At 40.4% G+C, this 13,339-nt stretch overlaps 1 protein-coding gene across 1 annotated transcript in view; it reads left to right on the top strand.

Annotated features, from left to right (window-relative positions):
• Positions 1-13,339, top strand: part of LOC137198838 (CUB and sushi domain-containing protein 3-like) — a 381,075-nt gene that overhangs the window by 276,321 nt on the left and 91,415 nt on the right. The window contains exons 13-17 of the mRNA XM_067612808.1: positions 779-961; positions 1,293-1,619; positions 3,393-3,587; positions 9,163-9,301; positions 13,133-13,320. Coding sequence (XP_067468909.1) covers positions 779-961; positions 1,293-1,619; positions 3,393-3,587; positions 9,163-9,301; positions 13,133-13,320 — 1,032 coding nt within the window. The remainder of the gene's footprint in view (positions 1-778; positions 962-1,292; positions 1,620-3,392; positions 3,588-9,162; positions 9,302-13,132; positions 13,321-13,339) is intronic.

The raw sequence follows: 13,339 nt of genomic DNA, 5'->3' as shown, positions 1-13,339 counted from the left end.
TTCTGACAGATTACCTCCGAGCTTTTAGTTGTGATTAAGCCGCTTCATTTTTCTATTCAATGCAATTAACTTTATTATGCCAACCCCTGTATGTCAGATATTATTTCTTGATAGAGATACAGTATCTACGAACCTGAAGTCAAGATCCATGTTGAAGTATTAGGCTGATGATATTCTATATTCATATAATCATTTTCAACAAATCCCATGAGAAGACCAAAACCAACTATGCCCTAGTCCATCTCTTCCTCAGTCAGTTTGTGACTCTCAGCCCAAAGCTGTTTGATCTCTACAGAATCTTTAAAAATGAGTCATGAATATACAGTATACTTCATTTTTCATAAAGACTTAGCAAATGATACTCTAACAGGAGTAAATAGTGAATTTATTGGGGGAATATTTTAAGCTTGTATTAATACACCTTTGGTGCTCTTGTTAGTATATACATCAGCAGGGCTGTATATGTATGATCGACTCAAAACGAACTACAGTACCCATGTACATTGTAATAAAGGAACTTATTACCCAGTGAAATGATGGAGCTCACTTATGTATTTTTAATCGTTTTTGGATGACAGTGGAGGTCTACAGCACAGAGGAATAAGCTACATCAGGCTTTGGCTACACAGACAACACTTGTTAACAGGAATCCTTTCAACTCATTATTAGTTGAAAGCCTTTTCATTGGATTTGTTTACAAGGAGAAAAATACAATATCATCAGACTTATGGAAGTTCCACAAAGATCTAAATATCTTATTTTGAAACTGTCTTTTCAGAAATAGACAAGGAGAGTTGCGGCGACCCTGGAACTCCTCTCTATGGAATAAGAGAGGGGGACAGTTTTTCAAATGGAGGGATCCTTAGGTTTGAGTGCCAGTTTGGCTTTGAGCTGATTGGAGAGAAAACTATCTCCTGCCAAGACAACAATCAGTGGTCGGCAAACATCCCCATATGCATATGTAAGTATTAAAATCATTTGTAGGTAATTTTCTGGTATATGGCTGCAGAGGAAAGAATTTTTCAAAAACCATGGCATTCACTCTGCCGTGACGTTGATAACATTCAATCTGACCTGTCACCATGGTGACAGTACAGAGTTTATTATGGCCTGGAGCAGATGATGACCGATGATGCTGTGGAGATGAATATTTAACAGAATATTTTTCTCTGTGTATCTCTTTCCCCCTCCTCCCTTTCCTCTCCTAAATTTCCATTTCTCCCTATTTCTCTGTTTGTCTCTCTCTCTATCTGTCTCTGTCTCCTGTCTCTGTACTCCTCTTCCTCCCACAGTCCCCTGCATGTCCAACTTCACAGCACCCTCAGGCACCGTCCTCTCCCCAGATTACCCAGAAGGCTATGGGAACAACATGAACTGCGTCTGGCTCATCCAATCAGAGCCGGGCTCCAGAATCCACTTGGCCTTTAATGACTTTGACCTAGAGGCACCCTACGATTCCCTAACGGTGAAAGATGGCGAGACAAACGACGCCGTTGTCATCGGGAGGTTCTCTGGAGCTGAGAGTCCTTCCCATCTGACATCCAATACCAACACACTGAGGCTAGAGTTTCAAGCTGATCATTCCATGTCAGGAAGAGGATTTAATATCACTTATAGCAGTATGTCATTCTCCCATTTATTTTTTTGGTTTGGTTTTTAAGTTTCTATTTCAATACAGTTTCAATACTGCTGCAAAATAGGGTTAAATCTCCAAGTTGAAGTTTGATACATGGTTATGACAGGAATAAGAATATTATTTAAGGTCAAATTTATTTTCTTTTGTGGCAGAATAATGCAAGAGACTCTGAAGCTGATGCATATACAGCAGCACATTTCATATGACCATATATGAATTTTATGCATGACTTTCAGCCTAGACCTCTAGTGCTTGTATTAGGTGTGAGGTGGTTTCATTGTAAAACTCTATATCCATCCATACTTCAAACCATTTTGTGACCTAAACTTAATTTGTCATGATCAAAATCAAACTATTTTCTAAACAAAGTTAAAATGGCTGAGAAGAAGAAGTAGCTGCTTATAATTTTATTTGTAACAACCATTATTCTTCATTTAAATACTGGATGTTTCATTTTAGAATTAAGTTCTTTTCAAACAGTAAAAGTCAGATCAGACTGGAGGCTTTAACAACACAGAGAGTTGTTCCAGAAAAGACAAAAGGCACACTTTATTGATTCAAGAGGAGTCATGTGGTTATTACGGCAGCTAAGAATAGAGGTGTAGGTTGCAGAACAAAGGAAAACATGGCAAGGAAAGCATTAAAAGAACACTTTTTGGGAACTTTTAAATTGTTTGTTGTCCAGGATGTATTTAGCCTTGCTTAGCACAAAGACTTTAAGCGAGCGGAAACTGTAAACCTAGTTCCGTCAAAAGTGAAACAGTACACCTTCCAAAAAATCAAAAACTGCCTTTTTAAACACTTATCTTGTGTCTTTAACCTCTGTCGAAATAGAAACCAAGACATTAAGGTTTAAGAAGCAGTTAGCATTTTAGAACTTCCGTCTTCATTGTAAAGTTGTCAGCTGTGAAAACTTTTGTATTGATCAAATCCCTGGTGAGTCTTATTCTACTGATGACTAGCTTGCCAGACAACAGGATGCAACCTGTACAGCACATAAAGTAGTTTTGGATTTGTTGGAAAGCATGTTTGTTAATTTTTGATGGAGGTGAACAATTTGCCCTGTTTGCAGTCTTTGAACAAATTTAGACTGAATACATCTCTATACAGGACAGAGATGGAAAATGATCTTCTCATCATACTGTTAGTGTGACGACATATTTCCCAAAATGTTTAAGTGTTCTGTCCACAAGTTTCTGTGTAGTGTATCTGTGATTTCAGCTCATAACATTGTTTATGTATGACATTTTTTAATTTTGTGGGTCACAGCAGTTATCATTTTTTACCATGTCTGTCACCTGCTCATACCAGATTGCTGGTGTGCTGGCAAACATGACATTTCAAAGCTGGACTTGACAGCCTTATGATCTGATGTGCCAGATCATATCCTGAAGCAGGCATGCTCTCATGAGTTTTATCAGAAGTTACATTCAACCCAAGCACGATGCAGATATACTCTAACACGAGAAATGCAATATGAGCAAATGTATAAAAATACATGGCTAGAATACAGAACAGACAGATTACAGGAGACATTTATAGACATTTCCTGGCCAGGACTGAACCCTCAAAGACATCATGTTGCAGCAGTGGATCTACATGATTGGTTCTTAGAAAGATCAAAATGCCTGTTAAGTATAGGTTTCATATTCTCTAATAACATTTTTGTGTACTGTATGTGTCTGTCTCTCTGTGTGAACACAATCTCCAATATCTTCTTATCATATCTGTGTCTCTTTGTAACTTTTTACCCCAGCATTTGGCCATAATGAATGCCCAGACCCTGGCATTCCTATCAACGCTCGCCGCTTTGGAGACAGTTTCCAGCTTGGCAGCTCCATCTCTGTGGTCTGTGAAGACGGTTTTATCAAAACCCAAGGAACCGAGACCATCTCCTGTCAGTTAGAAAGAGGAAAAGTCATGTGGAGTGGGCCAATCCCTAAATGTGAAGGTAAATATTGACTAGATTGTTGATTAAACTGTTAACTCGGGAACTATATGTCATCCAAGATATCATCATTACTACAGCATAAAGACCCAGGAGGTGGAAATTATCTGCTGTCAGCACGGCTGAAGGAAAGAACTGTGGAGGTGGCCAGTTAACCTAAATGTCCAGGGAAATAACTGTTAATAATCTGCTGCACTAGCCACTAGCTTACAAATATACTCTCACTGCAGTTGTATATGAGAATATAAAAATATGAGAATATAAAACCCTTTCTATTAAGCTTTACATGGAGAGAGATCTATAACTCAAACGTGAAGTTGACACATTCGTTGACACATATATAAACTAGGGCTGTCAAAGTTAACACAATAATAATGCGTTAATGCAATTTCGATTTGACACCACTCAATTTTTTGACGCCATGAATGCAGGTTCTGTTATGAGGACTTAGATTATAAGTCTATTGTCTGATCCACACTCCGGAGCAGAAGATAGCCATAATGCACCAGTCAGTTGGAACAGGAAGGTTCTGTTATGATGTCCCCTTGCATCACCTGTAGTTCTCTAAACATTTTTTTTGGTATTTCACTATGGGACACACTCCCCAAGCTGTGCCCCAGAAGCTATTTTACACGAAGCCAGTCTTAAACTAGCAGACAGACGTGATGTCTGCTGCCTAGAGGAGGGACTTCCTCCTGCTATAAAAGCCCAACTTAACGTTCTCTCTTCTGTCTTAAACCTCTTCTCGCTCCCAGAAGCAACCTCTCAGATGGCAGGTGTGGCTAACAGATTAGCAACACAGTTCATAGAGCGAGCTAACCACTCAGTCGCTGAACACTACACAGTGCTGCAAAGCTATCTGAGTTTAGTAGCTGGGCTGTCACCCAACAGGAGCTGCTACTGCTAGCCACCATACTAGCTGCTTACCACTTCTCGTATCGAACAGAGCCAACCCAATGACAGAGCCTGAACCTTCCTTCACCATGGACATGGTCAAGCCACTGGCAAAGGCGTGCACATACAGCAACAAAATTGCTGGGGTAGACACTCATTCTGCATGTGCTATGTGTCTCGGGCTGCAACACGCCCAGGCCACTCTAGCATCCCAAGCTCCTTGTGAGCATTGTGCACGTCTCTCCATCAAGACTCACTGACGCAGGATAGCGCACCAAGCTAGCCTATCAGTGGCAGATCCTATGATGGGGTAGCAAACAACCCATCACAGGAGTTAGCAGAGAGTCCCCAGGGACACACCATCTCCACGGGAGCCGCTAACTGAACCCTGACGAGCGTGAGGCCAGCCTGATAGTGGAGCACGCTGACATTGTGGGGTATGACTCCAACTCAGGGGACGAGTCTATTAGATTTGGTTCTGAAGAGGACAAGGAGGATGGTGATGAGCCCTTTATCCTCCCGCCGGCTACAAAGCCAATGGATGTGTGTGGCAGCGGATCTCCAAACCCGACTACTGGCATCGACTTGCATGATGTCTGCAAGAGAGAGGCTGCAAAGCTTGGCATTGCATGGCCGGAAATCCTTTTCCTGAGTGCCTGCAAGAGGCAAGCCGGTCATGGAGCAATCCCCTCTCCACCAAGAACCCCGTCCAGGGAGGATCGGTGCTGGACTGGGTCGACGTGGAAGAAAAAGGTTTCTCCCACCTGCATCCCGTCGAACCTCTGCTGGCATCTCACCTCTGCCCTAAACATAACTCCACCATGACTTCGGCAGGCACCGGCTGCCTTCCAAAGCCGATTTGGTTTTCAGTTGTCAATGACTGAAAAAGGCTAGAAGGCAGTGACCATGTTGGTGAAGTTACTGAACGCGTCATCACTGCTGCTGGCCTACCAGGCTTAATCGGACAACGACATGTCAACCTCACCCACCCTAGCCCTGTGGGACTGTGGGATTTATCAATGGTGCTTGATGCGATGTCATGCCCACTTTTCGAGCCGTTGTAGCAGGTAGCGCTTAAGATGCTCTCCTCTAAAATGGCTTTATCACTCACCTTGGCCTCTGCAAAATGCAATAGTGACATCCATGCTTTGTCAGTGAACCTGTCATGTATGCAGTTTTTAATGGGGGATTCTAAGGTTTTACTAAAACCTAATCCCGCGTTTGTGCCCAAGGTTTTTAACCCGGCATTATCATACTGCCCTATTTAGCTGTCACCTTTCTATCCTCCTTTCTCCCCGCAGGAGCATGAACGGCTTAATGCACTCTGCCCATCGTGAGCATTATGCACCTATGTTGATAAGACAGCTGAATTCAGGAAATCAGAGCAGCTGTTTGTGTCATGGGCTACACCACATTTAGGAAAACCTCTTATGAAGCAACGTTTGTCACACTGGATTGTGGGGGGTATTGCCATGGCTTATAATAGCAAGGGGTTGTGATCCCCTGTAGGTCTATGTGGTCATTCCACTTGTGGTATGGTTACATCTTAGACACTGTTTCAGGCTGTTTCTGTTGAAGAGATATGTTGAAATGTTGAAAGAGAACTGTAGGTTAAGAAATTAACCCTGGCTCTCTGAAACATGAGTGAGGTATCTCACCAGACCACCCTCCTTACCTGGAGCGAGGAAGAGGTGTGCTTACTTAAGCCGGTGTTATACTTTCTGCATCCGTGAGTACACAATGGTCTGCAAGGGACCATGTGACATAAATTTTGTCATCAGAGGGTGTACGCGGAGGCTCTGTGCAGACATCTGCGTGCCTCCAAATTGTTGTGACCATGCGGCCACAGCACTACAATCAATAGACACCAATCTACTGTGCATGTGTGGAACACGTCCTACAGAAAGTAGTATAACAAAACTACTACGCGTCTGTGGTGTCCGCAGCTGTCCGTTTACATGTACACTTGGGAGTATATGCGGGGCTTTAGGCTGAAGTGAGAATGTTACGTCAGGATTTTATAGCAGAAGAAAGTCCCTCCTCTAGGGAGCAGACATCATGTCTGTCTGCTAGTCAAGACTGGCGTTGTGTAAAATAGCTTCTGGAGGACAGCGCAGGGAGCATGTCCCATAGTGAAATATCTCATGTTTCAGAGAACTAGGGTTCATTTTTAACCTAAAGTTTAGCCCTCTAGCTCTAAGTCAGATGGCAAGGAAGCAAGGAACAATGTGTAAAGAAAAAAGTATTTGAATAGCAAATTCAACTTCAAAGCCCTGTCAGATGGGTCTGTTGACAAGACCAAAGTTATTTGTAGTTACTGTCGATGTGAGCTGAGTTACCATTGGAGGACATCTAATCTTAAATACCATTTGCGAGTGAAGCACACAGCTAATGCTAACACGAGCAGCCTCGTTAGCCCCATACCATCCCGCTCACAGCAAACCATGCTTGATAGTGTGTGAGAGAAACCCATGGACAAACCTACAAGCAGCAAGCTTTCAACAGTAATAGCTAAATGGATGCTTGCAGGTCAATTAACATTGTAGAGGACGAGGGTCTATGTGAAATAATTTGGATCGCATCTAACGACTGCACTTGAATTGCCATTGAGAGCCACCACCGTATCGAACAAACACAACCTGTATAATGACCAAAGAGTGAAAGTAATTTTCTTTCTTATACTCCCTTTCCACTGTTTCCTGCTCACTTTATTTATTGTTTGGTTTATTTTGTATTATTGTGTTTTTATCCCATAGCACAAGGGGATGTTTTTGTGAGCCTTTATATTTCCCATGTGAGGTTGGACACAATTACATTGTGTGATTTGCTTTTTTGAAGTGAGGGATCCAGGGAGTGATCTTTAATCTGTACTGAAGTAATGTAGAATTTAGATGGCCAATCTACCCATCTATTGCCTGTTGAGCTTGAGTTTGCCATAAGTTATGATTTGAGCATATTTTTGAAAAGCTAAACGCTGTGCCTGTGAGGGTTTCTGACAATCTTTGTTGTTGTTTTGTGTTTTCAATTGTGTGTGATTTCCAACAATGAATGCATAGATTTGCATAAAACAAGCATATCTTGTCCACTCCCATGTTGATAAGAGTATTAACACTTGAAAAATGTCCCTTTACAGTAAATTTTGAACAGATAAAAATGTGTGATTCATTTGTAATTAATCGCGATTAACTATTGACAGTCATGCGATTAATTGTGATTAAATATTTTAATCAATTGACAGCCCTAATATAGATGTTAATATAAATGTTAGATTTTATTGAATATAATTATCATAGTGGTATGTTGTAGTCATAAGGAACTATGACCACTACCTTGAAAAGTCAAGAGAAGTCTTTGCATTAGTTATTAAATCTCTCCAATTTGACTGCAGCTATTTCATATATAATTATCATATCCATTCCTCACTATAACACTTTCATTTATAGGCAATATAGAGTCAGAGTAATTCATTATTATATCACCATTTAAATAAATAATAATTTGTCAAGGTGGCATTAACGCAGAGTCTAATTAGCAGCTTGTGTGAAAGTACAGAAAAATAGACATGTAAATTTGACCTGTTAATCTTACATGGAACAAAAGTACTAACACTTCATATGTGATTTAGCTATATCTTCACAACAGTCAATTAACTCATAATAATTCTAATACAGGAGCTACTGTTGATGGTACAATGGAAAGGCCATGTTAATTGTGCTCCAGGTCATTTCATGCCCACAGAGGCATTGTAGCTAATGTATAACTATAACTACTTAGATGGAAAATCCACTTGTATTCAAGAGGAGCCAACCAGAACAAATAAACTTAAGATACTAAATTAAAGCTGAACCAGATCAAATTTACAAGGTATCTGGAACACATCTCTTCTGTCTAATGTAACCATGTAAAAACAGATAACATTCTGTAAAAAATTCTCATTTGGAGTTATAAATGATGATTATGTTTATTTTAAGTGTTAATGTTTGTTTTGCATACTATTTAATGCCATCCTTGCATTATGTATGGCACAATTAAGTATTTATCTGACTTCATTAATGAAGGAGAATTATAGAGCATGCAGTTCATCTGTGTTTTGAATGAACATGCAGTAGAACTGATTTAATGATGTGTGTGTGATACAAGTGTGTCCATCAGTCTGTGACCTGATTACTGCACACAGTTATTCTAAGTATGTTCAAGATTGTTGCTTTTCTTCATGCTTCATGCTGCGCTATCAATATTTTAATATTACCAGTGGATCAAGTGACTACAGTACATGTAATTTGTAAGATGTCTCTCACAGTGACAAATCCACATAAAATTATCATCAGACTCTGCTGTTCCACTCAGATCTACTGAGCACTTTTGCATCTTTCATCAAATCTTCTGGATTAAGGGCAACTTTACTATACTATACCTGGCCAGGACCAACAAGGCAAAGAGCGAAAACTGGTGAAGATAGAAGAGCATTTTAGCAGCTAAAGAGCCAGATATTTCCCATCAGGGCAAGAAGATTCATTACAATGAAAGTACAAATTGCCTATATTTCAGCTGCTCACAAGGCATCAAGCTGGTCTTGGACTTTACTTTGGTGGTCTTGAAACAAATCATCTTTCATCTTCTCTTTCTGCTGAGTCCTCCATATCCTTCCCTCATTTTCTTCTCTCTTCCCTCTCTCCTCCTCCAGCCCCATGCGGAGGCCACTATTCAGCCCCCAGTGGAGTGATTTTGTCTCCAGGGTGGCCTGGTTACTACAAAGATTCCCTCAACTGTGAGTGGGTGATTGAATCAGAACCTGGACGCTCCATCAAAATCACATTTGACAGGTGGGTGGCATAAATCTTTGACTCACCATATTAGAGCTCTGAAGGCAGAACTGTGCCAATGCATCAGAATCAGATTGACAAGCAAAGATTTACAAGACTTAAAGTTAATGGGGATTCACCAAGAATGTAATAATCTGTTAAATTTCATAGGCTATAATTAATACTGAGAGTTGTTTATTGATCAGGAAGGCAGGGTAATATTTTGGTTTATATTCTGTCTTCTCTCAGCTGGGAATAGATGATAGAGCAGGGGTCCGCAACCTTAGGCTCATGTGCCACCATTGGCACACTATAGTTTAACCAGTGTCACACTAGCAATAAGTATGCAAGAGAGGAACTTTTTTGTCTTCTCATCCGAATGCTAAATTATCTCCTTCACAGCCATTGGCAGTTGCACCGCCTTTTATTTACAGTAGTTTGATTGATTGCATTCAGGGTCAGAGCCAATCAGAGGCAGAGTAGGAGCAGGTCTTCACAGAATGTAGGTGGGAAAAAAATAACGCTGCCAGAGCAGGCTCGGTAGATGATGGCATTTCCACTATTTAAGAAAGCTAAAGTAAAAGTTTGTGTTTCAGAAGGACCATGCTGTGTGTACTTTATGTCTTGAAAATATTGTTTGCCGAATGTCAAGTGTTAAACACCACTTTGAGACTAAACACAAGAAAACTTTCATGGATGAGGCAGACAAGGCTGAATCCATCAGACCTGCCCTGACCAGGTATGGGAAGCAAGCAAACACCCTCAAAGTCTTTGCCACCGCTAAAAATCATGCTACCGAAGCAAGCTAACGCATTGCTCATTGCATTGCAAAACATGCCATTCACTGACGGCAAATATATTAAGGAGGCTTTCCTCTGTAGCTCAGAGGTTTTGTTTGTTGGCTTACCAAACAAAGAGACAATAAAATCAAAAGTAAAAGACATTCCCATGTCAGCCAGAACTGTGAACGACGCATTAAAGAAATGGCAACGTTAGCGTGCAGCAGAAAGCTGGTTTGAAAGTAGCCATGGTATTTAGCATCACACTTGCTTAAAGCGTGGATGTGAAGTCACATTAATTGAGGAACAAGTTGGTCACCCCATCATAAAACTCCACTGCATAGTACACTAAGAATAACCTCTGTGCAAAGATGTCAAATTCAGATTTTAATGAGGTAACTTCATAGTTAAGCGATCTGCTCTGACACACCAACAGTTCCAGTCCCTGTTCAAGGAAATGGATTGCTCATACAAAGATATCCCTCTCCACCCAGCGGTTAGGGGGCTAAGCTGCGGAAGAGTTTTGGAGTGGTTTGTCGGCTGCATTGATGCCATAAAGGCCTTCCTAGCTTAAAAAGGCCAAGACTATCCAGAACTGGAGGATGAGAAGTGGGTTGTGAAACTAATGTTTCTCATGGACACCTCAACAAGCTCAATCTCCATCTGCAACTTGCAGGGCAAACTATTTTGGACATGTTGGACACATGGGCAACTGGGGAACATGGGAAACCCAAATCCACGATAGCCTTCTAACTGTAATTTAGGGTCTTATGTACATAATAGTAAGCATCTGATAGGTAATAAAAATGTCATTTAAGTTGTAAACTTTCCTGATATTGGGTTTGAATTGGGCGTGGTTATGCTCGGACAATTATTATGAAAATTACGCAGTAAATTACGTGAACCAATCATAAACCACGTGATGTGCTGCAGTAAGCATATTGTCTCATTGCTGGAGTTTCTGTGTCATTGGTAGTGTTTCTGCATCTCAACCCAGTTAATTTTGCTATATTCTTCATTACTGCGGCTAATTATCCACTTTACATTTAAGTGTACACTAATTCTACTCAAGCACTGTTAGCTCTCTCCTTCTTTTAGTCACTTTCTCACAACTCACACAGTTGTTTACATGCTTTTCAGATCTGCTAGTTACTTTAGCTCAGCAGTAACTGATGACTTCCCTCACTCCCTCTCACTCTGCTGCTCTCTCTTGCTCGGTTTATCTCATGTTTAGGTATTCCTCTGCCTCCTTTAGTGATAATGGTACTTGTAAAAAATGTAATATCTTTGCCATGCTGGAGGCGAGGCTCAGTGAGTTAGAAGCGCAGGTTAGCTACTGTAGTTAGCCAGCCCCCAGTAGCCGGTGCGGGTGTCAATCAAAACGTTATCTGCCACACCTATGCAGTCTTGAGAAATAGTCTGAACAACAAAATGAGCAGTTTTTTCGAACTAGGTTTTCTAATAGTATGATATTTTTCACTCAGATTTTTGTGGATGCTTATTGAGATGTTCAACTTTTGGATAATTTATGCATTTTTACTATTTCAAGCCAGTCGGAGTCGGAGTTCACAACACAAATTGGGGAATTTCAGACACATGGACCCATGTTCTCTTTCTTTATCAAACCCGAGAGCTTTATCTGGATTTATCTCTGACAGACTGGCTGGATACCCAGGACATGGTAATGCAGCTGATTGAGCTGAAGAGCTCAACACTGTGGGTGACAAACTTTGCAGAGCTACAGAAACAGCTGGAAACCACAGCAGGGCATGATCACAGAACTTGCATCTTCACTTGGTGGATATCTCTACCAGAGAAGTTTAGCTGTCTCAGGAACATTGCATTGGCTTTGCTGACAGTCTTCGGATCAACATATCTCTGTGGGCAGATATTCTTGCAAGTGAAGGGCGTGCTCAGCTCCTCCTGCAGTCGTTTGACAACTGACCACTGCGAAGCTTGTGTTCAACAAGTGACTAAGTATGGCCCCCAGATAATGGAGCTCATCAAAGGAAAGCAGGGCCAGGGATAAAATTCACTGTTAGGCATCTGTTTTATTTGTAGCACACATGGTTTTGCATAATGGGGCTCTTTTATTCATCTCGTGGATGTTTTCATAAGGATGGCAGCATTCTTGTATAGTGCTCATATTTCTGTTTGTTACAGTTAATTCTCTCTTTTTGACATTTGCTGCCATAGCAACACTTTGTAAATGAGGGAATGTCATTGAAAGCAGTGTGCTGAAATGGGAGCTGTGCATATAATTTGTAACCACAGGGGGTAAAAAAAAAACAAATCTATTTTTTAAGTTTATTTCTGGTGAACAAGATTGATGGAAGGCTGATAAGGACAATGATTTCAACTGAGATGTGGATGTTTTCATAAGGATGGCGGCATTCTTGTATAGTGCTTATATATAATTAAAATGTCCTGACTGGGAGAAAAATGTTTATTAAAAATGTTGCTATGCACATTGCCTGTATGAATGGAAAAAAATTACAGATCCATTGAAGATTTAAATTTTGATGCAGTGTCATAATTAAACTTAATGTTAACCATAATGTTGAATAACAAGAAAATTTAAAAATGGCTCTTCATATTAAAAAGGTTGCTGACCCCTACTTTAGAAGATCCTTTAAAATTATTTTTCAATGGTTTGGGTTTCTGTTTCAAATTTATTTCCTTGTAATGTGCATTTAACAGTGGTGGCTCAACAACCTTTAGAGGGCTTGAAAACTATTAAAGACTGGATTTCCTAAAGCTTTAATCCTGTCCTATCATGTTAAAATAAACAAAATATGCACAATGACTACAAGTATGATTTTCATTGTTGAAGATGTGAATGTTTCTTCTCCAACAATTATTTTAAAGCTAAGCTTAATTTGTAAATTTAGCAGGTTTTAAGAATCATTTGGCCACCAAAGTGATTCAGTCACAAAAAATGAGGAATGCATGCAACAAACAGACCCACCATTTTGTGAAGATCATAGATAGTTTTGTCATTTTTTGTCATTGATGACATTGACAAAGTGAGATATCAGCAAAAAAAAAAAAATATTCTGGTGTTGTCTCACAGATTCCAGACAGAGCTGGGTTACGACTTCCTGGAGATCCACGATGGACCCAACCTCCTGTCTCCTCTGGTCGGATCTTTTAATGGTACCCAGGTGCCACAGTTCCTGTTCAGCAGCAGCAACTTTCTGTATCTGCTCTTTACCACTGATAACAGCCGATCGAATGCTGGCTTCAAAATATTGTATGAAAGTAAGTCAGAAAAGTACTG

Source organism: Thunnus thynnus, chromosome 15, assembly GCF_963924715.1.
Source record: "Thunnus thynnus chromosome 15, fThuThy2.1, whole genome shotgun sequence".
Classification (NCBI taxonomy): Eukaryota; Metazoa; Chordata; class Actinopteri; order Scombriformes; family Scombridae; genus Thunnus; species Thunnus thynnus.
This window is presented reverse-complemented; position numbering and strand designations above follow the sequence as displayed.